Raw genomic sequence first — 27,376 nt, 5'->3', positions numbered from 1 at the left:
GCCTGGAAACCACAAATATCCTCCTGCCTCTGCTTCCCCAGTACTGAGATTAAAAGTATGCCTCTGTGCTGGGCCCAAAATAAAAATTTAAATTTAAAAAATAAAAAGGTGAAATTAACTTTGTGGTGATGTTCTTAGTTGGCATCCTCAAAGCCCTGAGTTCAGTTACCAGTACTGCAAAATGAAAAAAGAAATTTCTGAACAAAGTGATACATGCTTATAATCCTGGCCTTTGCAGACCTGTGCAAAGGATTGCCAAACCCAGAGCCAGTTTAGGCAGCATAGAAGACTATCTCATAAATGCTTTTTACAAGATCATTGCCAGAGTTTTACCCCTGACTGGGCGCAGTGGGAGTAGAATGAATAAACAAGTTATTGTGAAGTGTATACTCCTGTAGATTATTGTCAGTTAAACTTGTTGTGAAGTGTATACTCCTGTAGATTATTGTCAGTTAAACTTGTTGTGAAGTGTATACTCCTGTAGATTGTCAGTTAAACTTGTTGTGAAGTGTATACTCCTGTAGATTATTGTCAGTTAAGCTTGTAGTAGTGTTTATGCTGGGACTACAGGCACGAACGAGCCACTGTACTGTCCCTTGCTGTTTTGTTTGACATTTAGCTACAGATGCTTAGTGTAACTTCTGACTGCGAGTAGAGAAAAAATCATAGATGGCAAAATGGGGCATAACCAGGAAAAAAAAAAGTTGTTGAGACTTAAAGAAATATATAAAATTATTGAATAGGTTTTTCATTAAATCAAGAAATATGCATAAATGTGCTGATTACCATTTTGAGTAATTTGTGGGCAAATATTACAAGTTGGAATGAGATGCTGGAGTAGTTTGGCCAAAAATAGGCATTGATACAGATCTTGAGACTTGAAAAGATACAGTTATTGAAGCCGGGAAGAAATACTGATCTACTACATTGTTTTGTAAGGATAGCTAGAAGCCGAGTCCACTGGTAGCACATACCCATTATCCCAGCACTTGGGAAGCTGAGACAGGAGGGTTGTGAGTTTGAGACCATCCTGGGATAGGTTATATCTTTTGTTCTATGCTGAGACCTTGTCTTAAAAACAAAAAACAAGAACTCTTCAACCCTCCCATCCCCAGCAGACATGCACATTCTCACAGACACACATACAGAGCATGAAACTTCTGTGGAAAAGTCTTTTTTGTCAGGCCTACATTATATTTCCTGACAGATTTTTTATTTGATGTCTTCAGATAGCTAGGAAAAGGGATCTTATCAAGTAAGGTCTTCCTAGGTTATACTCTTTTAGAGTGTTTTATGAGGTTTATCATTATGGCTGTGGATGTGCCATGGTAGATGTGTGTAGGTCAGAGGACAGCTTTCTGGAGTCAGCTCTACCTTTATGTGGGTCCTGGGGATTGAACTCCCATCACCTTCATCCACTGAGCCATCTCACTAGCCCAAGAGCAAACATCTTCTTCATATAAGTGTGTGTGTACTGTGTACATGCCTCGTGCCCACAAAGGCCAGAAGAGGACATTGGATACGCTGGGGCTGGAGTTAAGGATGATTGTGAGCCTCCATAGGGCTGCTAGAGACCCTGGGTCTTCTGAAAAAGCAGTCAGTGCTCTGAACTGCTGAGCCACCTCTCCTTTTCACGTGGTTGTTTAAGTTCCTTTGTTTCCGCACTAGCATTTTCATAAACTTTAAGCCATAGATGTGAAATTTATCAACACATCATTTATGGCACAGTTTTCACACTGTCTTATATATTGTGATTTCTGTGAAGACTGAAAAACTTATTCCAGTAATGTGAGCAAGTGTTATCTTTAACCGTTTGTTGGATGGCTCCTGTGTGTGCTGTCCTACAGATTTCCCATCATCAAGGATCTCTCAGGAGCTGGGTCATAATACATTGTCCTGAATAAGATCCATAATTGTTCACTTTTATATATTTATGATAATTTCTCACAGATGTTAGACAAGCATCTTGAGAAGTTGGTAGTTTCTGTAACTTGCTCAAAAGAATGATTTGTACCTTCATAGGATGTGCATAAGAAACTCAAGGCATATGTGCCTTAATAAGATAGAATGCTGTAGCTTTTTAAATCAAGTAGAAGATCAAGTCATCATACAGAACTTTGGGTGGGTAGTTTCTCTGCTGGAAGGGATGTGTGCAGTGGGATGAAAGGGTGGAAAAGGCTATGTTCTATGTAGATACCACAGCATGATGGCACAAGAACTCCCTAGGTAGGATGTAGGATATGTACAGGTGATGGTCAGGGGGAGAGCTGGGTGTGTGAATTAGAACTGAGAGGCTAAGTCCCTTGCAAAGAAAGGTTTTTGTTGTTTTGTTTTTTGAGACAGGGTTTCTCTGTTTAACAGCCCTGGCTGTCTTCGAACTCGATTTGTAGACCAGGCTGTCCTTGAACTCACAGACATTCACCTGCCTCTGCCTCCCAAGTGCTGGAATTAAAGGTATGTACCACCATTCTGGCAAATATTTTTAATCTTAAATATAAGAAAGGCATTAAAGAAAAATCTGAAAATGCTGTGTATAAATGCTTAGTGAAATATTGTTAGAGAAAGTACACTGGCCTCAGCTCACATTGTTAGGAGCTTGGTTACAGGTGGCTTGCTTTTTTTACCAGTCATAAGTAGAAGTATCTGGACTGAAAGGAGAATTTATAACAATGGATCCAGAAACTTTAATCTACTTTTTTAGGTGTTCTTGCTACATTTTAGAGTTGTGCCAACTTAACAGTTAGTAAATATAAACTTTCTTAATATTATTTTAAAAAGATAATTGTCAAAAGAAATTAGCAGAAACAGGCTTAATGATTTTTTTCCCCACCCCTGATTAATATTTTTTTATTATTTGTTAGTTTTTGTTTCTTTGGCTTTTGGACACAGGGCCTCACTGTGTAACTCTGGTTAGCTGTCCTGGAACTCATAGAGACCCTTCTGCCTCTGCCTTCCAGGTTCTGCGATAAAACTGTGTGTCACCACACCCAACAAGCTGAATATTCTTGATAAAAACTTCAAGGTATAGAGATACAAGAGCCTAAAGTGGGGGTTATTTCTTCTTAATTTTTAGTTTTGAGACAAAAATGTGGGTATTCTTTTTATCATGTGTTCATCTACAAAGTCCCTCATATCGTCCTATTATTTTAACAGAATTGAAACCTTAGATGGTACCTTAAGACTTTTTGTTGAAATCACCAACTTTGTTCAATTATGTTTATATTTATATTCTATCACAGGAGCTCCATCTTCTTCCTCTGAAGATTTTGCTGTCTTGCTCCATGAAGGTCAGGACAATCTGACATGCACTTGTTTCTTGTATCTTCACTTGAAGAATAGTTTTCGTCCATTGTGTACATTGTTTTCTTCATAGGGAAGGGGAGGGGAGAACTGGTTCCCCCCCTCCCCTTCCCTCCGTAGACTTCTACAGATACCCTTCGTTACTTTACCAAGATGGCAGACCCCATCATGGATTTGTTTGATGACCCAAATTTATTCGGCCTGGACTCCCTGACTGATGACAGCTTTAATCAGGTCACTCAAGACCCCATTGAAGAAGCACTTGGACTGCCAAGCTCTCTGGACTCCTTGGATCAGATGAACCAAGATGGTGGAGGTGGTGATGTGGGAAATTCGTCAGCAAGTGACCTGGTTCCCCAACCAGAGGATACAGCTCCTCCTGAACTTCCCAAAGAATCCACAGCTCCAGCTCCAGAATCCTTAACCTTGCATGATTATACCACTCAGCCCGCCAGCCAGGAGCAGCCAGCCCAACCTGTCTTGCAGACGTCAGCGCCAACATCAGGACTTTTGCAGGTCTCCAAGAGCCAAGAGATCCTGAGCCAAGGGAATCCTTTCATGGGTGTCTCTGCCACAGCTGTCTCTCCCAATAATACTGGAGGGCAACCATCTCAGTCAGCCCCTAAGATTGTTATCCTTAAAGCCCCACCAAACTCCTCAGTCACGGGTGCCCATGTGGCACAAATTCAGGCCCAAGGTATCACCAGTACGGCTCAGCCCCTAGTGGCTGGCACAGCCAATGGTGGAAAAGTCACCTTTACCAAAGTGCTAACTGGTACACCCCTTCGACCAGGTGTCTCCATTGTCTCTGGTAATACAGTGTTGGCCACCAAGGTCCCTGGGAGCCAGGCTGCTGTTCAGCGCATTGTCCAGCCAAGCCGACCAGTAAAGCAGCTAGTCCTCCAGCCAGTTAAGGGTTCAGCTCCTGCTGGAAACCCTGGGGCTGCAGGGCCTCCACTGAAGCCTGCAGTCACACTGACTTCTACACCTACCCAGGTGACTTGAGTGAATTGTGGTTTCGTAGAGGACGTAGGAACAATGAGGGTGGAGGGAGAGAACACTGGTACATAAGAACTGTTTACAGGAAAGTCTGTTCAGATCTGTCGTCTTGCAGATTGTGGGCTTTTTTGGAACAAAGTCACTAACTGGGGCTGGTCCCAAACTCATGGCAGTCTTTCTGTCTTGGTCTTCAAGTGTGGGGATTACAGGCACTAACCACCATGTGTGACTGTCTTTTCTTTGGAGTGGGGAGGTTCTTTCGAGACAAGGTTTCTCTGTAGCCCTGTCTGTCTTGGAACTTACTCTGTAGACCAGGCTAGCCTCAAACTCAGTGATCTGCTTGCCTCTGCCTCTCAAGTGCTGGGATTAAGGGTGTACGACACCACCGTCCGACTGTCTTTGCTTTTCACCAATGAGCTTTGACAGCCACTTGTTAACAGTTTTGGTGGTGTTTGTGAGCCTCTCGGCTCTTACGACCAACTCTGCAGGGAGATGCGGACATTAAACAAAAATTCACAGTAAATGTGTGCTATAAGTTGTCATTTAATGTAGAGGATGTTCTGGGAACACATATTTGCAAGACTTGTTAAGTGCTCTACTTTTTATCTATTTATTTATTGAGACAGATTCTTGCTGTATAGCCCAGGCTGGCCTGGAATTCTATATAGCCAAGGAAGGCTGGCCTCAAACTTGAGATCGACTTTCCTCCACCTCCTTACTGCTGGAATTAGAGGTGTGTGCCATCACACCAATTGTAGGGGCTTTTGTTTTTTTTTTTTTTTTTTTTTGGTTTTTTCGAGACAGGGTTTCTCTGTAGCTTTGGTGCCCGTCCCAGAACTAGCTCTTGTAGACCAGGCTGGCCTCGAACTCCCAGAGATCCACCTGCCTCTGCCTCCCGAGTGCTGGGATTAAAGGCGTGCGCCACCACCGCCCGGCGGGGCTTTTGTTTTTGAGAGAGTCTCACTGTGTGGTAGTCTAAGCTGTCCTCAGACTTGACCTCCTCCATCTCAGTGTCCTGATGCTCAGATTGCACACGAGCCACTGCACCTTTCTCTCCCATCGTTGCTAGCACTGCTGTTCTCTTCCTGCTTCTGTCATGCAAAGGTAGAGCTTTCAATAAAGGCCTAGAAATTTGGGGAGCAACTGTAGGCACTAAAACGGATGGAAGTGATGTGGAGGCATGTTTCATGTTAAACATTAAATGACTGCCTTAGAAGATAGCTATTAAAAGTTGTATGTGTGTATGTCTGTGATAGGCTTGATATCCACTGGGCAGAGGTGTTACAGAAAAAGATGCCCTAGAGACATTTGGAGGGTAAACAAAAATGGATTCTCTTTTGGCATTCACCTCTATGAATCTCAGATGAAGAAAGCTGGTATAAATATTTCTGTGTATAATATTCTTTAATGTCCCTCTTCTGTGATTTCCTTTTTTCGTGTAGGGCGAATCGAAACGCATCACCTTGGTCCTCCAGCAGCCACAGACCGGAGGTCCCCAAGGACATCGGCATGTTGTGTTAGGGAGTCTACCAGGCAAGATAGTGTTACAGGGCAACCAGCTGGCAGCCTTGACTCAAGCCAAGAATGCCCAGGGGCAGCCTGCCAAAGTCGTAACTATTCAGCTGCAGGTACAGCAGCCACAGCAGAAAATCCAGATTGTACCCCAGCCTCCTTCTTCACAGCCACAACCACAGCCGCCACCCGCAGCCCAGCCTCTGACACTTTCCTCTGTGCAGCAGGCTCAGATAATGGGACCAGGACAAAGCCCAGGACAGAGACTTTCAGTGCCACTCAAAATGGTGCTGCAGCCACAGGTGAGTGACTTGAAACCTCCCCTTAGTCTCTTGTCCCTGCCTTCCTTGAGTAGCCCCTATCACTAACTTATGCTCTAGAACTGAGGTGCAATTTGTTATTTCATCCATGAGAATCTTGTTTTGATTCAGTCATACAAAGATTAGGAATTATTGTTGAGTTTGAGGTGATGATTTCTGTAATAGTTGTCTTTAAACCTTGGTCTTTTATTATAGTATTATGGGTAGGGGGAAAATTGGACCTAGACTGTACTGCATAGCAAGACTGTTTCCATACACCCCCCCCCCCCCGCCCAAAAGAGCCAGGCATGGTGGTAGGCAGAGGCAGATGCATGTCTGTGAATCTGAGGTCAGTCCGGTCTACATAGTGAATTCCAGGACAGCCAGACCCTGTCTCGAAGAAATGAATAAAAATTTAAGAAAAGAATGGTTTGAAATTATGGTGCAATTGATGGCACAAGTGTGAAGACCTTGGTTTGGATCCCAAGCAGCCATGTGAAAAATGGAACATACCAATATCCTGTGATTCCAGCATTAAAAGTGGAGACTGGAGGGTCCCTAGGAACCAGGTAGTGAGTCCCCAGCTCAGTGAGAGAACCTATCTTAAGTGTGGTGACTCACACCTTTAATCCCAGCAGCTAGGCAAAGGTAGGTGGGTCTCTGAGAGTTCAAGGCCATCTGGTTGAACTCCAGACCAGCTAGGACTAAGTGGTGAGAACTTAGTGGTGAGAACTCCAGACCAGCTAGAACTAAATGGTGAGAATCTTCAAAACAAAACAAAACAACAACAACAACAACAAAGCAAAGTGGAAAGCAATTGAGGGAGACACAGAAAAGAAAATGTGTCCTTTAGTTCCCGATGTGCTGTGCACACTCCATGTACATACACATAGAGCACACTCCAAACATGTACATACACATAGACCACACTCCAAACATGTACATACACATAGACCACACTCCAAACATGTACATACACATAGAACACACTCCAAACATGTACATACACATAGAACACACTGCAAACATAGAACACACACAGAATCAGCATTTAAACATGGAGAGGAGATGGCTGTGTGGCTGTACAAGCATGAGGACCTGAGTTCAAATGTCTAGCATCTACATTAAAAAGTGGATGTAACTCCAGTCCTGCTGAGGGACAAAGAGGATCTTTGGGACTTGTTGGTTACTAGTTTAGCTCCAGGTTTAGTGAGAAACTGTTTCATGGAAATTAGTCAGAGCGAGAGAGAACATCCATCATCTTCCTAGCTCACACCACATACACACTAGTTAATATTATTTGGATGAAATTGTGTTTCATTTGAAGGATAAAGAAATAGTTAATGCCGGGCGGTGGTGGCGCACGCCTTTAATCCCAGCACTCGGGAGGCAGAGGCAGGAGGATCTCTGTGAGTTCGAGACCAGCCTGGTCTATAAGAGCTAGTTCCAGGACAGGCTCCAAAACCACAGAGAAACCTTGTCTCGAAAAACCAAAAAAAAAAAAAAAGAAATAGTTAATGAATCTGGTAAGATGACTCAGTGATTAAGAGTACTCCTGCTCTTTCAGAGGATCTGAGTTCAGTTCCCAGAACCCACATCAGGTGGCTCATAACTATTTCCTGTAATTCCACTTCGATGCCTCTGACTCCTGGGGCACCTGCACTCATGTGCATATGTGTACACACACACACCAGGGTGATAAAGGTAACTTAAGGGAATGATTCAAACTTTTTAATGTTTAGGACAAAGATCAGTATTGGTTTTGTAGGTTGTAGTTTTTCTAAAACAGTGACTATAAAAGCATAGCAAAAGAATACGTAAAGTTTGAGCCAGTTGGTGGTGGTGCACGCCTTTAATCCCAGTACTTGAAGGCAGAGACAGGCGGGTCTCTCAGGGTTTGAGGCCAGCCTGGTCTACAGAGCCAGTTCCAGGACAGCCAGGGATACACAGAGAAACCCTATCTTAACACCCATCCCCTAAAAAGATTATGTAGTTTAATTTTCTAGAATTCTTTTCTCTTCTCATCAGAAACAACGTTTATTTTTTAGATGGATCTAGGTTCAGTGAGTCTTAACTCTGAGCCTGATTTTTAAGTAAATACCTAGTTAGTTTGTGGGGTGTGTGAGCGAGTATGAAGACAAGGACTCACTATGTAACCTCTTGTTGGCCTGGTTCTTAACTATATAGACCAGGTTGACTACTGGGTGATCAATTTGATTTCCTCTGCTCCCGGTACTAGAATTATAGGCCTCTGCCCCCATGTCTGGCTGAGTACACCTGGGTTTGTTTTTGTTTTTAGGCTACTTAAATTGCAGACATACTGAAATTATAGTATCCTTGTTTCTCCAGGCTGGCTCTTCTCAGGGAGCCTCTTCTGGCCTCTCTGTGGTGAAAGTTCTAAGTGCCAGTGAAGTGGCAGCCCTGTCCACACCAGCGAGCTGTGCTCCTCATCCTGGGGGGAAGACTGGAATGGAGGAAAACCGCAGGCTGGAGCACCAGAAAAAGCAAGAGAAAGCAAATCGGATTGTAGCAGAGGCCATTGCTAGGGCCCGGGCTCGGGGCGAGCAGAACATACCTCGAGTCCTGAACGAGGATGAGCTGCCTAGCGTCCGGCCAGAAGAGGAAGGTGAAAAGAAACGCAGGAAGAAGAGCAGCGGAGAAAGGCTGAAGGAGGAAAAGCCAAAGAAGAACAAAACCTCTGGTGCCTCCAAAACGAAGGGCAAGAGTAAGCTGAAGTGAGTGCTCTTTGCTGCCCAGTTGGGTGACGGGGGCAGTGCAGTCCTGCGAGAGTACCTACTCCAGTTGGGAGAAGCTGTGTGTAGCAGCTGCCCACTGGACCTGCCACAGAAGATACGCGTCTGCTCCTCTATCCTGGTGCTTATATGTGTAGCAGAAATGTATAAACACGTGTATTTTCTTTTTTTTCCTTTCTTTTTCTTTTTTTTTTTTTTTTTTTATTTATTTATTAAGCATACAATGTACTGCTGGCATGGAAGGCACCAGGTCTCATTACAGATGGTTGTGAGCCACCATGTGGATGCTGGGAACTGAACTCAGGACCTTTGGAAGAGCAGGCAATGCTCTTAACCTCTGAACCATCTCTCCAGCCCCCTTTTTTTTGTTTTTGTTTTTCGAGACAGGGTTTTTCTGTGGCTTTGGAGCCTGTCCTGGAACTAGCTCTTGTAGACTTGGCTGGCCTCGAACTCACAGATATCCGCCTGCTTCTGCCTCCAAGTGCTGTGATTAAAAGCGTGCGCCACCACTGCCTGGCAAATATGTGTATTTTCAAAAGGGCAGATGAATTGTGGCTCAGACAGCTGTGACTGCACATTTTCCTTACTGTTGTGTAGAAGAGATTTCTCAGTACCCCTACCATCCGCTCACAAGACAGCTGCAGGACACAGCTTCCCTACCCTTACACTTCAGTCACTGTCAATCATAGACCTTGTTGAGGGAGTGGGGCTTGCTATGGTTCTTGTGATCTATGTCTGTTTCTTGTAGCTGCTTTTTGTTTGTTTGTTTGTTTGTTTTTTATTGGCTTCTACTCTGTATGTGTTCTTCAAGCTGGGTAGCTGTATGACTTTTCACCTTATAAAAAGGCAGGTTTGGGGGGATTGGAGAGATGGTTCAGCAAGAAGAGTGCTTGTTGCCATTGCTGAGGACCAGGGTTCAGTTCTCAAGCACCACATGGAACTTACAATCATCTGTAGCTCCATTTCAGGGGATCTGAGACCCTCTTCTGAGTTCTGCAGGCACCAGGCATGCAGCTGGTACATCCACATATATGTAGACAAAACACTTCTTCCACGTAAAATAAATACATCTTCATTTCTGTTATTTGATCCTTAGCAAAGTGTCTTTCAGGCCTGGGTTACTCTTCCAAGCCTGAGTGTCGTCTTTTTCAGATATTATACTCAGCAGTATTTGTACTGTAGACTGGAGTGTCGAACATTTTTATTTTCTTTAGCCCCACATGTTTCTGACTGGAAGTTTGGTATATGATGGTTTGTATTTGTGCTTTTCTCACTTGTAAGGTATCATTGCCTTCATTTTTTTGTTTTTGTTTTTTTTTTCAGTACCATCACTCCAGTCGTGGGCAAGAAGAGAAAACGGAACACGTCTTCTGACAACTCTGATGTGGAAGTCATGCCTGCACAGTCACCCCGGGAGGATGAAGAGAGCAGCATCCAGGTAAAGAACTCAGCAGGGCATAAACACCTGAAACTAAAGTAGTCCATATGGTTCAGGCTAGCCTAGAGGGCCTTGCCATTGGCGAGTCATTCCCTGCCTCTTGGAGTTCCCAGATTCTGGGATTATAGGTATGCATATCTAGTTTACAGTGTAAAACTTCTTTGTGTGTATGTGCTTGTGTGTCTGTGTGCACCATGTGCATACAGTGCCTACAGTGGAGTTATAGACAGTTGTGAGCCACTCCATAAGTGCTGGTAACCGAGCCCAGGTCCTCTGCAAGAGCAGTGTGTGCTCTTAACACTGAGCCAGAAATTTCCTTCCAGCCCCAATGTCCAAATTTTTTTGTGTGTCAATGCGACACAAGTGAGAAAAAAATTTCGTGCACCTGGAGTGGTGGTGGCACACGCCTTTAATCCCAGCACTCAGGAGGCAGAGGCAGGGGGATCTCTGTGAGTTCAAGTCCAACCTGGTCTACAGAGGGAGTTCCAGGACAGGCTCCAAAGCTATACAGAGAAATCTTGTCTCGAAAAGTCAAGGGGAAAATAAAGTTTCATGTCTAATCTTATAAAAACAATGTATAAAAGTACCTTCCGCTATTGTATAAGTGTTAAGGGATCATAGTATTTAGTATATGCACACATTTTGTGTGTGTGTTAGATGTGGAAGCCAAATGCTCTAGATAAATGCTCTGCCACTGAACTAGCCCTGTGTTTGTTTTGAAGCGAAACAGAATTGCTCTCATCCTCACTCTGCAGCCCAAGTCAGGCTTGAATCACCCTGTTTGCCTCGGCCTCCTGAGTGACTGGGACTACAGGTCTGAACGACCAGGCCTCTAAAACTGAAAAAGCTCAAATCTAAGCCGGGCGATGGTGGCGCACGCCTTTAATCCCAGCACTCGGGAGGCAGAGGCAGGCGGATCTCTGGGAGTTCGAGGCCAGCCTGGTCTATAAGAGCTAGTTCCGGGACGGACACCAAAGCTACAGAGAAACCCTGTCTCGAAAAACCAAAAAAAAAAAAAAAAAGCTCAAATCTGGACTACTTTAGTCCTAAACCTTTTGTGTAAGGTATAGTTTATCTGTAGAAAAAAAAATGCCTAAATGGAGCTAATAAGCCAGAACCAAAAAAATGCCCCAAAAGAGGCTGGACCTAGTTAATATAGTATATCTAAATTTCTGCCTTTTTAGGCAAACAACCTGTTAGTGGCATTCAGGAAATGGGACCTTAAAGAACTTTGCAAAACGGGAACATTCTAGTTCTGAACATTTGAAATAAAAACAATCACTATTAAAATGTCGATACTCGTTTCCCTAAATTTCTTTGTTTCAAAAACTGAGCAAAGCATGTGAGCTCCTGATGCACTGCAGAGGCTGTGGCAGCTGACACTTCCTCCTCCTCTGTGCTCAGGTTCCGATTCTCAGAGAGGGAGCCAGGGCAGAAGCCCAGCGTCCAGGTCTCATCTGCTGACATGCAGTGCTGTGTTTCCACAGTTTGTAATGACAGAAAGAACTAAAATTTGCTGACTAAAACTGATCACCTTATCAGGTGGTGCTGGCCTTTCATCCTAAAACACTTGGGAAGCAGGCAGATCTCTGTGAGTTCCAGGACAGCCAGAGCTGTTACACAGAGAAGCCCTGTCTCAAAAAACCAAAACACCAAACCAAAACAAACCCCACTTTATTATTTTGTGTGTATGGGTGTTTTGCTTGCATGTATGTATGTGTGTCACGTGCATGCCTTGTTCCTATGGAGGTCAGAAGAGGAGTCAGATACCTGACCCTGTGGTTGGAGTTAGTGAGTAAGCCACCATGCTGGAAATTGATATGGGTCCTCTGGAAGAGCAGCTAGTGCTCTTAACTGCTGAGCTATCTCTCTAGCCCCTTTCTATTTTTTTATACTAATTAATTAATTTTTAGTTTGTGATTGTAAATGTGCACATGCTCATATATGTTTTGAGACTACAAGAGGATGTTGAGAGTCCTTCTCTACTGCCATCTGCCTTATTCTTTTGAGACAGTCTCAAATTGAACCTGGAACCAGGCTGGTGGCCAGAAAACCCAACTTTTTATGTGAATTCAGGTCCTCATGCTGACACTGAGCCTCCTTTTCAGCCTATACCCCCATTCCTTTCCTTTCTTTTCTCCTCTTTTCTTCCTTTCTTTCTGGGTTTTGGTTTAGCTTGGTGTTCAGCTCTCTATGCAGCAGAGACTGACTGTGAACTGCAGTTGCTTCTGCCTCTGCTTCCCGAGTGGTCAAATGATACCATCATACCCAGCCCTATTGTTTTTTAGACAGTCTTTTATTACCCATGCTGGCCTCAAATTCGTGATCCTTCTGCGTTTGCATTTTGAGTGCTAAGATTACCAATGCCTTCTGGCCTTCGAGATCACCAGGCATGCACTTGGTGTATAGTCGTACATATAGGTAAGCAATCATTCACACAAAATAAAAATAAACCTTTAAAATTTTTATTATTTATTTTTATGCATATTGGTGTTTATCTGCATGTATGTATGTACACCACATGTGTACAGTGCCTGTTAAGCCAGAAGAGCTTTTGCATTCCCTAGGACTGGAGTTACAGATGGTTGTGAGTTACCACGTTGAGTGCTAGGAATTGAACACACGTGCTCTAGAAGAGCGACCAGTCATCGCTGAGCCATCTTTCCAGCCTGAAAAATAGAATCTTAAAAATTCAAAATCATAAGTGTATATATAATATGTGTGTGTATTGTGTATGTATATCATACACGATGATAAAAATATTCCAGAAATAGTTTCTCTCATGTGGTCTCAACCTACTTCTTTTATTTATTAACTTTTTCACTGTGAGCACATTACTTATTGGTACCTGATTTCTTCACTATAAAATGAAGATACTATTATACGCTTAGTAGGATTGTTATGAGGATTAAATGTAAACATTCATAAAATAATGCTTAGCTCTTGATAAGATCATAGTGAAAACCGGGTGTAGTGGCCCATACAGTATTAATAATGCACATAGTACATTAAATACATATAGTACACAATGCATTTATACTTATTATGTCAATTATATAGCTCTTATTAACATACTTTAATATATTAACATAATCAACAGACTGTCCATACCAACTTAATTTTTGTTCAAAAAAGATAACATCTGTGTTATCAAGCATGCGCCATCTCTTCCGTATGACTATCCCCTTCCCCATTTGATCCATTCATCTACCATCCTCCACGAAAGAACCCACCCATCTTCGCATGTCCTTTAATCCAGGACTCAGGAGGCAGGCGGATGGATCTCTGAGTTTAAGGCCAACCTGGTTTAGTTTTAGGACAGCCTGCACTACATAGAGAGACCCTGTCTCAGCTAATACAATCAAGAACAAATGAAAGCACTGTCCCTGTTTGTTCAACAAACAAGATTAAGTAATACATTGGATGATAGAAATGCTTTGTGTGCATATATGAAATTCTTCCAAAAATTTTGTTTTTGTTCTTTTTCGAGACAGGGTTTCTCTGTGTAGCCCTGCTGTCCTAAAACTGCTAATATTAAGTAGTTTATGTAACTTGATAGATTTTTGGTCTTTGTTTTTTGAGACAGTGTAGCCTTGGCTGTCCTGGAATTTGCTCTGTAGATCAGGTTGGCCCTGAACTCAGAGATCTGCCTGCCTCTGCCTCCTGAATACTGACTGGGAATAAAGGCACGAGCCCCACTGCCTAGCAAGAATTTTTTTAACTATATGTTAAAATGAAAAACAAATTTTTATAATATAAATGATAAGTAAAATTTTGGAGGTAGTATATTAATTCACTAGAACCATTTTATCAAAATATCACAGATTAGTGCAGCTCAGCACTTGGTTATTTTGTGTGTTGTGTGTGGTTTTGAAATTAGGGTTAATCCTGGGGCCCTGTACGTGCTAGACAAGGACTCTGCTGTTGAGGTATGTCCTCAGCCCTTTGCTTTATTTTGGAAACAGTTTTGCTATGTTGGCCAGCCTGCTTTCAAACTTTACTTTCTCATCTAGCCTCCCGAGTAGCTGGGATTACAGGGTGTACTACTGTGCCCAGATAAATATTTATTTCTGATAGTCTGAGAGCCTAGAAGTCCAAGAAGAGCTAAGATCTTCTACGATTTCCTGAGACGGTTTCCTTGAACTGTAGCTGATCACCCCTTGTTGGGTCCTCACACGGTCTTTCCTCCACCAGTACATGGCCCTGGTGTGTTAGTGTCCAAATTTCAGGTTTATTTGGACGGTTGGTAAGGCACTCTGTATCCCAGACTTTCTCAGACATACTGAGTGCTGGGATTACAGGTATGAGCCACACTCTGGTCACAATTCCTCCTCTCGCAAGAACACAAGACCAAGGGTGGCGCCATATGTCTGTAAGGCTTGAATCTGGGAGGCCAGTCTAGCAGCATATTAAGAGGAATAATTTAAAAGGGGAAAGGAAATAGCAAGGAAAAAAATGTCAGTGAGAGGAACAGGGAAGAGGAGAGAAGGAAAGGGAAGAAAACAACATGAATCAGGGAAGGGAACACCAGTCTTGGATAAGGTCCAGCTTTTAAGAATTAACTTAATTAATTAACATAAGTGAAATCATGATTATTATATTCTTTTTATCCTCTGGGACTGTGATGCTCTTTGTTTTATTGTTTGTTTGATATTTAGCCATTAGCCATTTTATTTTTTTAGCTAAAACATTTGGGGCTAGGATGTGGTTCCATTGGTAGAGTGCACAGAGCCCCAAGTGTCAGCTGTCAGCCTCTGCATGATGGCGCACACCTGTGATCCCAGCACGGGGAGGGAAGCCAAGGCCATTCTCACGTACACAGTAAATTCAATGATCCATGACACATTGGCACAAAAAGAAAATTACACATGTATACACACACATAATTGAGACCTGCACATAGTAGAGAACTCTGTATGTCTAACTTGTAGAGAGGTTAAGGCAAGAGATCACTTGAAACCAAGAATCTGAGACCACATTTTACATACACATAGGGATCTGAGACCATGTATTAAATACACATACTCACATACACATAGGGATCTGAGACCATGTATTAAATACACATACTAACATACACATAGGGATCTGAGACCATGTATTAAATACACATACTAACATACACATAGGGATCTGAGACCATGTATTAAATACACATACTAACATACACGTAGGGATCTGAGAACATGTATTAAAGACACATATACATAGAGATCTGAGAAAAAGTTTAGCAATGCTAAATTTGTAAACGATGAAATTTTGTTCCAAACCAAGTGGAATAGCCCACAGAATTTGGGAAACTGAGATAAAAATGATTGCTGTGAGTTCAAGGATAACCTGGGCTACTGAGATAAAAATGATTGCTGTGAGTTCAAGGATAACCTGGGCTACTGAGATAAAAATGATTGCTGTGAGCTCAAGGATAACCTGGGCTACTGAGATAAAAATGATTGCTGTGAGCTCAAGGATAACCTGGGCTACTGAGATAAAAATGATTGCTGTGAGCTCAAGGATAACCTGGGCTACTGAGATAAAAATGATTGCTGTGAGCTCAAGGATAACCTGGGCTACTGAGATAAAAATGATTGCTGTGAGCTCAAGGATAACCTGGGCTACTGAGATAAAAATGATTGCTGTGAGTTCAAGGATAACCTGGGCTACTGAGTGAGATTCTATATCAAAAACACAGAACAAAGAACTGAGATGTGGTTCAGCTGGGAAATTGTTTGCCCCAAAGCATTAGAACCCCAGTACATATTCCCCAAAACTAAGCTGGGTGGTGGTCAGCACTCAGGAAGCAGAGGCAGGCAGATCTCTGGATTCAAGGCCAGCCTGGTCTATAGATCAAGTTCCAGGACAGACTCCAAAGCTACACAGAGAAACCTTGTTTCGAAAACCACCTATTCCCCAAAGAAAAAAGATTTCCCAAAATTAGTGCTGGGGGTGTTGGGGGCAGATGGGTCTCTAAAGCTCATTGTTCAGTAAACCTAGCCACGTCCATTAAGACCAGGGCCACTGTGAAACACTAAGAGGTGTGTGTGGGGGGGGTACATGCATGATTCTAGCGCTTGGGCGGTGAGGTAGACCATCTCTAAATTCAAGGTTGCCAGAGCTACACCGTGAAACTATGTTTCAATAAATAAATAAAGTGGAGGCAGTTGAAGAAAGACAACCATCTGAACAAAAAGGTTCCATTCCAGACACCAGACCTCCAGTTCTCCCCAAGAACCAGTTTAGTTTATTTGAGTGAGGGTGCAGGGTGCATTCCCACCCTTCCAGAAATGGCTGCTGCCACTTAATACTGGTATCCCATGCCTACTTAAGGATTTACCGATAGGTGGCCATTGCCCCCTTTCTGGTTTATTTTAAAGTAAACCTATTTACCTTAAAACTTTTTTAAATTTAAAAAAAGAAATGCTATTTTTAAACCAGGTGTGGTGGTACATATCTTTAATCCCAGGTACAGGCAGGCAAATCTCTGTGAGTTGAAGGCCAGCTTGATCTACCTAATGAGACAGCCAAGGCTACACAAAGAGACTGTCTTAAAACAAATTAATAGTGAGATCTTGTCTCTTAAATAGTGTTATCTTAAGAATGCTACACAATAACTATAAAAGCAAGTAATAGAGAAAGTAAAAAGTGGAGAGTGTCCGTAATCCTTTCTCAGTAACCACACTTTCCTTAGGAATGTACAACAAATATGAATTGTATCAATCAGTTTTCAGTTCGAGATAACACACTGCCGTGTGTTATTGGCATATTTCAACAAAATGGAATCTGTTTTGGTTCTTGGTTTATTTGTTGCTCTTGTAGTCGCCCCCACCCCCACGAGGCAGAGTTTCTCTGTGTTGCTCTGGCCATCCTGGAGCTCTCTTTGTAGACCAGGGTGTCCTAGAACTCAGAGGTCCTGCCACCTCTCCCTCGCGGTGCTGGGTTTAAAGGCACACACCACAGCCACCACCTGGTGGATAGCCTTCACGTGGGAACTTGTTGGCCGGGTACCTAGATGATATAAGGCGCAATAGGACACAGTCATATGTGTACGCTACATCTGTGATCTGGTTGCTGTTGTACTGTGGTCAGTGTGGCCTTGAGCTCACCAGGTAACCTGGCTTGCCTCAAAGCCTTGAACATCTGACAAGCCTTCTGCCTCCACCTGATGTGAGATTACAGATGTAAATGGCTGTGCCTGCCTTTTTTCCCCTTTTCCCTTTCTTTCTTTCTTTCTTTCTTTCTTTCTTTCTTTCTTTCTTTCTTTCTTTCTTTCTTTCTTTCTTTCTTTCTTTCTTTCTTTCTTTCTTTTTTAAATTAATGGTCCTGGGGTTGATCTAGGATCTCATTGCTTTCAAATGTTTTGAGATTGTCAGTTACCAAGCAGTGGTGGCGCACGCCTTTATCCCAGCACTTGAGCGGCAGAGGCGAGCGGATCTCTGTGAATTTGAGGCCAGCCTGGTCTGCAGAGTGAGTTCCAGGACAGCCAAGGACACAGAGAAACCCTGTCTCAAGAACACACACATGCACATGCACACACACACACACACACACACACAAAACCAACAACAACAGAAAAGAGATCATCAGTGATGTGTCATTACATTTTCAATGAGTATTATTTGACTTAAATTAGGTATGAATATAATTTTTGTATCCATTCTCCTGTTTTGAACATTTGAGTTGTATGCTTTGTTACTGTTAATGAGCAAGGGTTAAATGAGAAATTTTAGTACAAAGTATTTTTGGATAGATTTTCATGTCTTATGACTATAGCCTTAGAAATTAAATTAATAGACTATAGGGTAAGCATATAACTGGCTAAAATCTGTTTTGCAAATGATGTGTCATGGGGCTGGAGAGATGGCTCAGAGGTTAAGAGCACTGACTGCTCTTCTGGAGGTTCTGAGTTCAGTTCCCAGCAACCACATGGTGGCTCACAAGCGTCTAAAGTGAGATCTGGCGCCCTCTTCTGGACTGCAGGCATACATGCAGACAGAACACAGTATACACAATAAATAAATCTTTAAAAAAACAAATGATGTGTCATTTGTAAAACAGATTTTACCCTTTTAAATAAGCGTTTCTGGTTTTTGTTTTGTTTTGTCCTTTAGACAGGGTTTCTCTGTGTAGTCCTGGTTGTCCTGGAACTCCCTGAGGTCCACCTGCCTCTGTCTCCCAAGTGCTGGGATTAAAAGTGTGTACCACCACTGCCCTGCCCTGGATTCTGTTATACAGCTGAAACTTTTCCATTTGTCTCATCTGTTTAATAATTCTGTGCTATTTTTTTAAAATATTTATTTATTACGTATACAATATATTGTGTCTGTATATGCCTGCAGGCCAGAAGAGGGCACCAGACCTCATTACAGATGGTTGTGAGCAACCATGTGGTTGCTGGGAATTGAACTCAGGACCTTTGGAAGAGCAGGCAATGCTCTTAACCACTAAGCCATCTCTCCTGCTCCAATTCTGTGCTATTTTATTTTAAGGCTATGACATGATTTTTTTAATTTGTGCTCTGTCTATGGTCATTTTCTTCTGGTATTTTCCTGCAGTTAACACTACAGAAATTTGTGTACATGTACAATTATATAAAACAGCATTTTGCAGTATACTTGCTTTCAAAGGATAAAGCCAAAGTTTCCTCCACTGATCATGCTCATTGATGCCCCCAACCAAGCATGTCTGAGTTCCCTGAGTTTTCTTTTTCCTTCTGTTTTGGGCATCAGATTTAGGCTCCTGAGCATGTTAGACAAATATTTCCACTCAAGTATTTTCCTAGCCTATGTTTAAAATGTTTTCCTCAAATGATCTGAATTTTTTCCAGTCTGCTAGGTAGGGAGGGAAAAAGAAAAAGCACGAAGAACTCAGTATACGGATTGGAGAGGCAGCGTGGCAGTTAACTCCTGACTCCAGATGCAGGAAAAGACGCCCTCGTTCGCCCTCCATAGGCACTGCACATACACAGTGGACAAACACGTCACAGATGAGCATCATAGCTTATGATTCTCACCCCAGCACTTGAGAGGAAGAGGCAGGAGAGTCAAAAGTTCAGGGTCATCGCTCCTTACATAGAAAGCTTGATGCCAGCCTGAGTCCCAAACAATTTTTTTCAATTATATCTTTTTTTTGAACTGTTTCATGTCATTTTCCTTTATTTTGCTAGTCAATGCTTTGTGTTATTCAGAATTCTTATGCTTAAAAAGTATATCTACAGCATTTTTCTTTTTTTCTCTAGCTTTCTTTATATTGGATTATTTTTGCATATAACCTTAAATTAGTAAATACTGTCAAATTTGTCCATTTTTTAGAGTAATTTTGCATACTCAAATTATTTTAGGAGATTCTTAGATTGTCTTACATATTTAGCATCTTTCTTTCAGAGGTGTTTCTTTGCAGCTGTCTGCCTGGCTGGCAGTCTCTGGTCAGTTCCTGGGCATGACCTCATTTGCTTCCCTCAGAGGCCCCGAGCTTGTCGTGCTCTGAGGCCCAGTGAGTGTGAGGAAGTGTTTTGATTATCTGATGTTTATTTATTGTTTTAAATAATGTTTATTCTGTGTACAGAATGATGGTTTTACTATATTTTTTAAAGTAATTTATTGTTTTATGTGCATTGGTGTTTTGCCTGCATGCAGGTCTGGGTGAGGATGTTGGATCCCATGAAACTAGAGTTACAGACGGTTGTGGCTGCCGTATGGGTGCTGGGAATTAAAACTGGGTCCTCTGGAGGGTAGCCAGTGCTCGTAACTGCTGAATCATCTCTCCAGTGCCCCCCCACTTTATTTATTTTTATTTCATGTGCATTGGGGTTTTGCATGCATGTGTGTATGTGTGAGGGTGTCAGATCCTGGAGAGATGGACAGTGTGAGCTGCCTGTTGTGTGTATGTGTGAGGGTGTCAGATCCTGGAGTGATGGACAGTTGTGAGCTGCCTGTCTTGTATGTGCTGGGAATTGAACCCGGGTCCTCGGGTTTGTCCTTTTGAGGTTGGTGGATATAATCCATCAGGATGGAGCAGGCACAGTGCTCTGGTGGTGAGCAGGCATTTGAGTCAACTTGTCCACTTCTTGTCTGCAGTCAGGAAAAAGAGAGGTAGATGGTGGCGTTCAACTCTGTCTTCTCTGCCCACTTCATTCAGTCTTGAAGCCAGGCCAAGGCATTCAGGGTGGGTTTTCCTTCTCAGGTGACGCACGCTCTCTGGAGATACTCTTACAGAAATGCTCAGGGTGTGTCCTTCTCGGTGATTCTGAGTCTGGCCTTCTTGACAATGAGGGTTAACCGTGGCAACGCTCGAATACTCCTTTTATTTCCTTCCTTTCTTCTACTCCCTTTTGCTGTCATTCTTTTTCATTTTGTTTTGTTTTTAATTTATTGAAACAGAGACTCATAGTCAGACTGGTCTTGAACTCCTCGTCTCCTTCCTCTGACTACTCGCTGTTGAGGTTGTAGGTATGCGCCGTCGTCCATCATACCTACCTCTACTTTCACGTTTTATATGCATACATTTTAGTCTAGATTCTGCGTATTCTGTCCTTTTCCTGCAGGCGGCATAATTTTATTCATTGTGTGTATGTACCACATTTTCCTTATCCACCCATCAGTTGGTGACACCGTGCTGTAACCTGGCTGTTATAACTAGGCCACAGTAAACAGATGTGCAGGTCTCCTGTGGTCTGCTGACCTAGATACCTTCTGGAAGATACATACCAGGTGTGATATAACTGAACCATGTGATTACTGTGTGATAGTTTACTCTTTCGGGTTTTTGGGGGGTTACTCTTTCGGGTTTTTGGGGGGTCTGCCACCCAGCTCCCAAATAAATCACACATAGAGACTTATTCTTAGTTATGAATGCCTGTCCTTAGCTTGGCTTGTTTCTCGCCAGCTTTTCTTAACTTATCCTGTCTATCTTTTGCCTCTGGGCCTTTATTTTTCTCTGTTTCTGTATACTTTTCTTTACTTCTTATTCCGTGACTTGCTGTCCTCCTCTCCCTGCTCTCTTGCTTCTTTCTCCTAATTTCTCCTTCTGTTTGTACTCTCTGACAGCCCTGCCTACCCTTGCTCCTGCCTTGCTATTGGCTCTTCAGCTCTTTATTAGACCGTCCTCTGTTTAAGACAGGAAAAGTAACACAGCTTCACAGTTAATCAAATGCAGCATAAACAAAAGTAATACTCCTGAAAATAATATTCCCAATGTGGGGTAGTTTATTTTTAATCAGCAAGGAGCCTCCAACTGATTTCCATAGTTGATGAATTAATTGAAACTCATGCGAGCAGTCTTAATGGCTTCTTTACCCCTTCCTTGCCCACCTTTGTTTTCTTACTTGTGATGTGACTGAAATGGAATCTTGATATAGTTTTTATTTGCATTTCTCTGATGGCTAAGGATGTTGAACATTGTTGTTAGCGGTGTTTTAAAGACCCTGTCTGTGAAGCCCAGGCTAGCCTTTTTTCCCTTTGAACTTTTTAAAGGAAGGGGGCAGGCTACAGTCATCGGGACAACTTACAAGGGTCAGTTTTTGCCACCACGTGGGACCCAGGGATGAAACTCAGGCCTTCAGGATTGGTGGCAGGTGCCTTTATTCACTGGACTGTCTCACGCCTGCGCCCCCCCCCAATCTTAAACTACTGGTCTTCAAAAGTTTAGTTGCCATTTTTACTTCTTTTGAGAGCTGTTTGTGTATTTCATTTGCCATTTGTTGATTGGATGACTTGTAATTTGGGTGTTTCATATTTTGGGGTTTTGTTTTTGTTGTTGTTGTTGTTGTTTTGTTTTGTTTTTGGCAAGGTTTCTCTGTAGCTTATGAGCCTGTCCTGGAACTCACTGTGTAGACCAGGCTGGCATCGAACTCACTAAGATCCACCTGTCTCTGCCTCCCGAGTGCTGGGATTAAAGGAGTGTGCCACCACTGCCCAGCTTATTTTTGAATTCTTAATTTTTTAAAAAAGATTTATTTATTTATGTATACAACATTCCTTCCATGTATGCTTGCAGGCCAGAAGAGGGCGCCAGATCTCATTATAGATGACTGTGAGCCACCATGTTGCTGGGAATTAAACTCAGGACCTTTGGAAGAGCAGTCAGTGCTCTTAACCTCTGAGCCGTCTCTCCAGCCCTATTTTTGAATTTTTTAAAATAAATGTTTACATTTATTTATTTGTGTGTGTCTGTGTATGTTAAAGGACCAACATGCTAAAGTGCACATGTGGATATCAAGGGATGACTTCCTGGGATTGGTTCTCTACATTATGTGGGTTCAAGGATTGAACTCAGCTTGTCAGACTTGCTACCAAGCACTGTTACCCACTGAGTCGCCTTTTCTAACCTTAAACTTTATATAGTCTAAATATTATCCCTTGTCCGCTTTTCCCCATGGTTATCATTTCTTTGCTGTGCAGCAACTTTTTCCTTGAGAAAGCCTGGAATTTTGTTTTATTGATGTAGGTACATAGAGTTGCTAGTGTCTGTGGTATGACTGAAACTAGACAGTGCAGTAGCTCCAGCATTGCTCTTGGGCTCAGGTACTCTAGGTACTTGGAGTCTTTTGTGCTTCCGTATAATTTTAAGGTTTTTGTTCTATTGCTGGAAAGGATTGTGGTCATTTTGACAGGGATACATCAAGTCTGTAAATTACTTTTGGAGATGCACCACTTTTTGGGACACTAGTTCTTTAACTCTGTGAGTAGGGGAGTCCTTTCTTGTAGTGGTTTCTATTTTGTATTTTGTAACATGAGGGAGGGCCAGCTTGTTGGGGTTTCTGTCCTGCCCAGTTCCCACAGTCGTTTGGCCCCAAAGAAAGTCACACAGAGATTCTATATGCACCAGTATTTAAAGTTTTAATTTTAGAGATCTTTTACCCTCTTTAGGGCTTTTTTAAGTTATATTTTTTTTTCTCTTGGTTTCTTTCTCAGCATAACTGTTTTATTTCTCTGTATTTTAGGATCAGCTTCTCTAATTAAAACAAATGGTTTTTTTTTTTTTTTTTTTTTTGGTTTTTTGAGACAGGGTTTCTCTGTGGCTTTGGAATAAAACAAATGTTTTAAATCAAGTTTATATACCCATTTACCAAAATTTGTCTTTATAACCTATAAATTTTTTTCTTCATATGATTTTATGTCTTAAGAGATTTAACCATCTAGCTAGTATTTACTTTTATAAATGGTATCCTTTTTTCACTGCATTCTGTCCTCCTCCAAAAAGGAATATTGTTACTGATTCATTTATTTATCTGTTTGCTGTGCTGAGGGACTTTACCCAAGACTGTGTGTGCTAGGCAAGTGCCCTACCACTGGGCCATCCCCCAAACCCTAGGAATATTGACTTTACAAAGTAATTTTATGTTATGAAAGTTTGCTCAATTCTATTATTTCTGTAATTTGATTCTTTTTCTGGGGATATATTATGCCGAAAAATAATTTCTGCTTCCCTGTTTTTGTATTATGAACTGCAAATATTAAATTACAGTAAAAATGACTTATTTAACCACTTGGAAGAATAAAGTAGATCTAAATATACATGTCTATATATGCATAGATATATAAATATTCATACATTTATATACCTATACATATATATTTATATGGTGTGTGTTACATTATTATAGATATAAATATATATGTATTATATTTATTGATTTTTGGAGACAGGGTTTCTGTGTAGCCCTGGATGTCCTGCAACTAGCTCTGTAGACCAGGCTGTCTTGAACTCAGATCCACCTTTGACTACCTCCTGAGTGCTGGGATTAAAGGCGTGTGCTGCTATGCCCAACCGACCTAAAATTTATTAAGAAAACTGTCTCAAGAATGGAGAGGTGGCTCTGTGATTAAGAGCACTGACAGCTCTTCCAGAGGACCTGAGTTGGATTCCTATCACCGACATGGCAGCTCAGTGGGTCCCACATCCTCTTCTGACCTTTGTGTGCCCCAGGTGTAAAAGTGGTGGACAGACATACATACATACCTGCAAGCAAAAACATCCGTTCACATAAAATAAAAATTTAAAAAATTTAAAAATATAGGGACTTGAGAAAACTGTCTCAAAGGAATATTGTTAACTGAACTTGAAGGCGTGGCAGCACACACCCTTAATCCTAGAACTCTGCTGGTAGAAGCAAACTTCAAGGCCACCCTGATATATATAGTGAGTTCTAGGACAGCTGGGGTTGTGCAGAGAGAGACTTGCCTTATAAAAACAATAAACAAAAAAGGAAGAGCTGGGAGTTTGTGGCCCATGCCTTTAATCCCAGCATTTGGGAGGCAGAGGTAGGCGGATCTCTGAGTTTGAGGCCAGCCTGGTGTGCAAAGCAAGTTCCAGAATAGCCCAGTTTCAGGGTTGTTACACAAAGAAACTTTGCCTTGTAAAACCAAAAAGGAAAAGAAAACTGAAGGAGGAAAAGAGAAAAGAAGTAGCGTTAACTGAAAAGGTGACAGAAGACTACATATGGAAGTGGATATTTTTGTCAAAATATCAAAGGCCAATGGAAACAGCTCATGGGGTAAAAGAGTTTCCCATGCAGGCCTGACTACCTGAATTTGATCCTTGAACCTAAGGTGAACAGAGAGAATTGATCCAAAAGTTTCCTGACACCTGAACTATACACTGCGCGTGCGCGTGCACACACACACAGAGTTTTGTTTTTTCATGAGAACTTTGGAATAAAATGTACGTCTAGCATAGGCAAATACCTTTCAAAGTTTTCTTTTTGAGAAGTGGCATGGAAGTAATATCAATACTTGAGTTCAGGGCCAACCTGTAACACAGATACATGAGTCGCTGCCTCAAAAAATTCTCACTTTGTATTTCCTCTACAGAAGAGACGTTCAAACCGCCAAGTTAAACGAAAAAAATATACAGAGGACTTGGATATAAAGATAACGGATGATGAAGAGGAGGAGGAGGTTGATGTAACTGGTCCAATAAAACCCGAGCCCATCATCCCAGAACCAGTGCAGGAACCTGATGGAGAGACTCTGCCTTCCATGCAGTTCTTTGTGGTAAGCTAGCATTAGCCGTGTGAGAGTTTGCTCTTGTGCACTCTGTGTGTGTGTGTGTGTGTGTGTGTGTGTGTGTGTGTGTGCATGTGTGCGTGTGTGTGCGCACGCACGTGTGTGTGTATGTGTTTTACTGTTTGCGGTTGTTGTTTTGAGAGATAGGGTTTACTCTACAGGCCAGGCAGCAATCCTCTGCCTCAGCCTCTGGAGTGCAGGGTTATTGGCATGAACGGCCACACTCATTTTGTTCTTTCAACCATTAGTTGACTGACAACATCTTTTGCTACAGGAGAATCCCAGTGAAGAAGATGCTGCTATTGTGGACAAAGTGCTTTCCATGCGAGTTGTGAAGAAAGAGGTGAGGCCTCTCTGTCCTTAATTTATTCGTAGCATTTTTATGTTGCATTCATAGGTTTATTTTCCCTGTGACAGGGACTCTCTACTACTGAGCTGCATCCACATTTCACAAGTTTTATTTAGTGAGCACCTTTGAATAGCAGAGTATATTGCTAAGGTATGGTTTTAAGATGCTGTATGAAAGCTAGCTAGAAAACACTTCTTTCACTGCTTTGTTTACAATGGATAAAAGATTACTGTTTTTAGCTCTCAGACCTCTGGTGCCAGATTAGTCCCTTGATTAATGAAATATTTAGGAAACATTAGGATGAAGTTCTGCCGTGTGCTAATGAAATTAAAAGATCTGTCTTTGATATACAAGTGACTATAATTTCTATACTTCTTCTCAGCTTCCTTCTGGACAGTACACTGAGGCCGAGGAGTTCTTTGTCAAGTATAAGAACTAGTAAGTTACATGCAGTCAGAGCTGCTCACCCTATGTCAACAGGATGGGGAAGGGTCTCCCATCAAGACTACTGCTCACCCTGAGTCCACAAGTTCTGAAGGAGTCTCTCATGGAGACCTGTGTGCTTGGGAATATGCCTAATCCCCTCCTTTTTTTGTTGGTTTGTTTGTCTATTTGTTTTTTGTTCTAAGGTTTTCCAAGGGCTAATCAGACAGTCTCAGGAATTAAAGTGACTGTTCCCTTTTAGCAAAGTGAGGTGGGAGCAGTCCCTGATAAATCCCTTGGAATCTGCTCTGCCTCGTGTAGGCCTTATTACTCTAAACTGTAGTTTGTGAACAGCAGAGTTAGCATTGCTGGTAGCTGGTAGGAAGTGTGGGTGTCTAGATGTGTCCCAGAGTAGGTGGTTTGCACAGTTCAAGTTTTAAGACATTGGCCTAGGCCGTCTCCTGTTAAAGCACATGTGCCCCACCTGTTGCTGGTTTCTCATGGCGTGATTGGCTGTTTCCACCCACTGTAGCTCCTACCTGCACTGTGAGTGGGCAACTATCTCCCAGCTGGAGAAGGATAAGAGGATCCACCAGAAACTAAAGCGGTTCAAAACAAAAATGGCTCAGATGAGACACTTCTTCCATGAGGTAATTAGGACTCAGTATTGACTATTATTACTGTCTACTTTTTTATGAGATGACCGGCTCTTGTATCCAGGCTGTCCTCAGACTCCCCTCTCAAGGGCTGCTAGTACAGAGCAGTACCCATCACATGGCCTTCCCTTTCTTTCCTGGCACAAATTAGTTACCAAGCTATCAGCCTCTGCAAAAGATATGCTTGACTTGTGTGCATGAGTATAGGATTTTAATTTTGATTATTTAATTGGTACCATTCCATTGTTTTATTGGGCTTGGTTATGGTCTGTTAGAGAGGTATAAAGTTCAGCACTGTGAGATTGTGATAAGTCTGTGCATGGAGGATTTTCTGGAAGACGATAAAGTAGCCCGATCCACACTCCGCTCTCTTCTCTCCTATACTGGTCTTTTAACTTTTAACTATCAACTGTTTCTTTAGATACAAACAACTTTCTTGCTAAGAGAAAACTTGGGTTTTGTTGAGACAATCAGGCTGACTTACTGTGTAACTCTGACCTTAAACCGCCTTTACCTCTGAGTGCTGGGTCGTAGTTTATATGTGCTGGAGATGTGTGATCCATGGCTTTCTGTGCTGAACAACATTCTGTCAATTGAACTTCATCTCCAGTCTGAGAAAACTTTTAAAACTCAGATTTCTCATGTAGT

General features: G+C 42.2%; 1 protein-coding gene across 5 annotated transcripts in view; it reads left to right on the top strand.

Annotated features, from left to right (window-relative positions):
• Positions 1-27,376, top strand: part of Chd8 (chromodomain helicase DNA binding protein 8) — a 75,897-nt gene that overhangs the window by 20,502 nt on the left and 28,019 nt on the right. For 3 of the 5 annotated variants that reach the window (XM_057785798.1, XM_057785797.1, XM_057785799.1), the window contains exons 2-9: positions 3,240-4,296; positions 5,742-6,113; positions 8,460-8,845; positions 10,187-10,301; positions 25,106-25,288; positions 25,575-25,643; positions 26,032-26,087; positions 26,605-26,722. In XM_057785798.1, the coding sequence (XP_057641781.1) occupies positions 3,454-4,296; positions 5,742-6,113; positions 8,460-8,845; positions 10,187-10,301; positions 25,106-25,288; positions 25,575-25,643; positions 26,032-26,087; positions 26,605-26,722 (2,142 nt within the window). In that variant the 5' untranslated portion in view covers positions 3,240-3,453. Of the gene's footprint in view, positions 1-2,990; positions 3,023-3,239; positions 4,297-5,741; positions 6,114-8,459; positions 8,846-10,186; positions 10,302-25,105; positions 25,289-25,574; positions 25,644-26,031; positions 26,088-26,604; positions 26,723-27,376 lie in introns of those variants that run through there. The other 2 variants (XM_057785796.1, XM_057785800.1) reach the window with 2 other exon arrangements.

Source organism: Chionomys nivalis, chromosome 12, assembly GCF_950005125.1.
Source record: "Chionomys nivalis chromosome 12, mChiNiv1.1, whole genome shotgun sequence".
In the NCBI taxonomy this organism is placed as follows: domain Eukaryota; kingdom Metazoa; phylum Chordata; class Mammalia; order Rodentia; family Cricetidae; genus Chionomys; species Chionomys nivalis.
The sequence above is the reverse complement of the archived record's forward strand: the minus strand, read 5'-3'. Positions and strand labels throughout refer to the sequence as shown.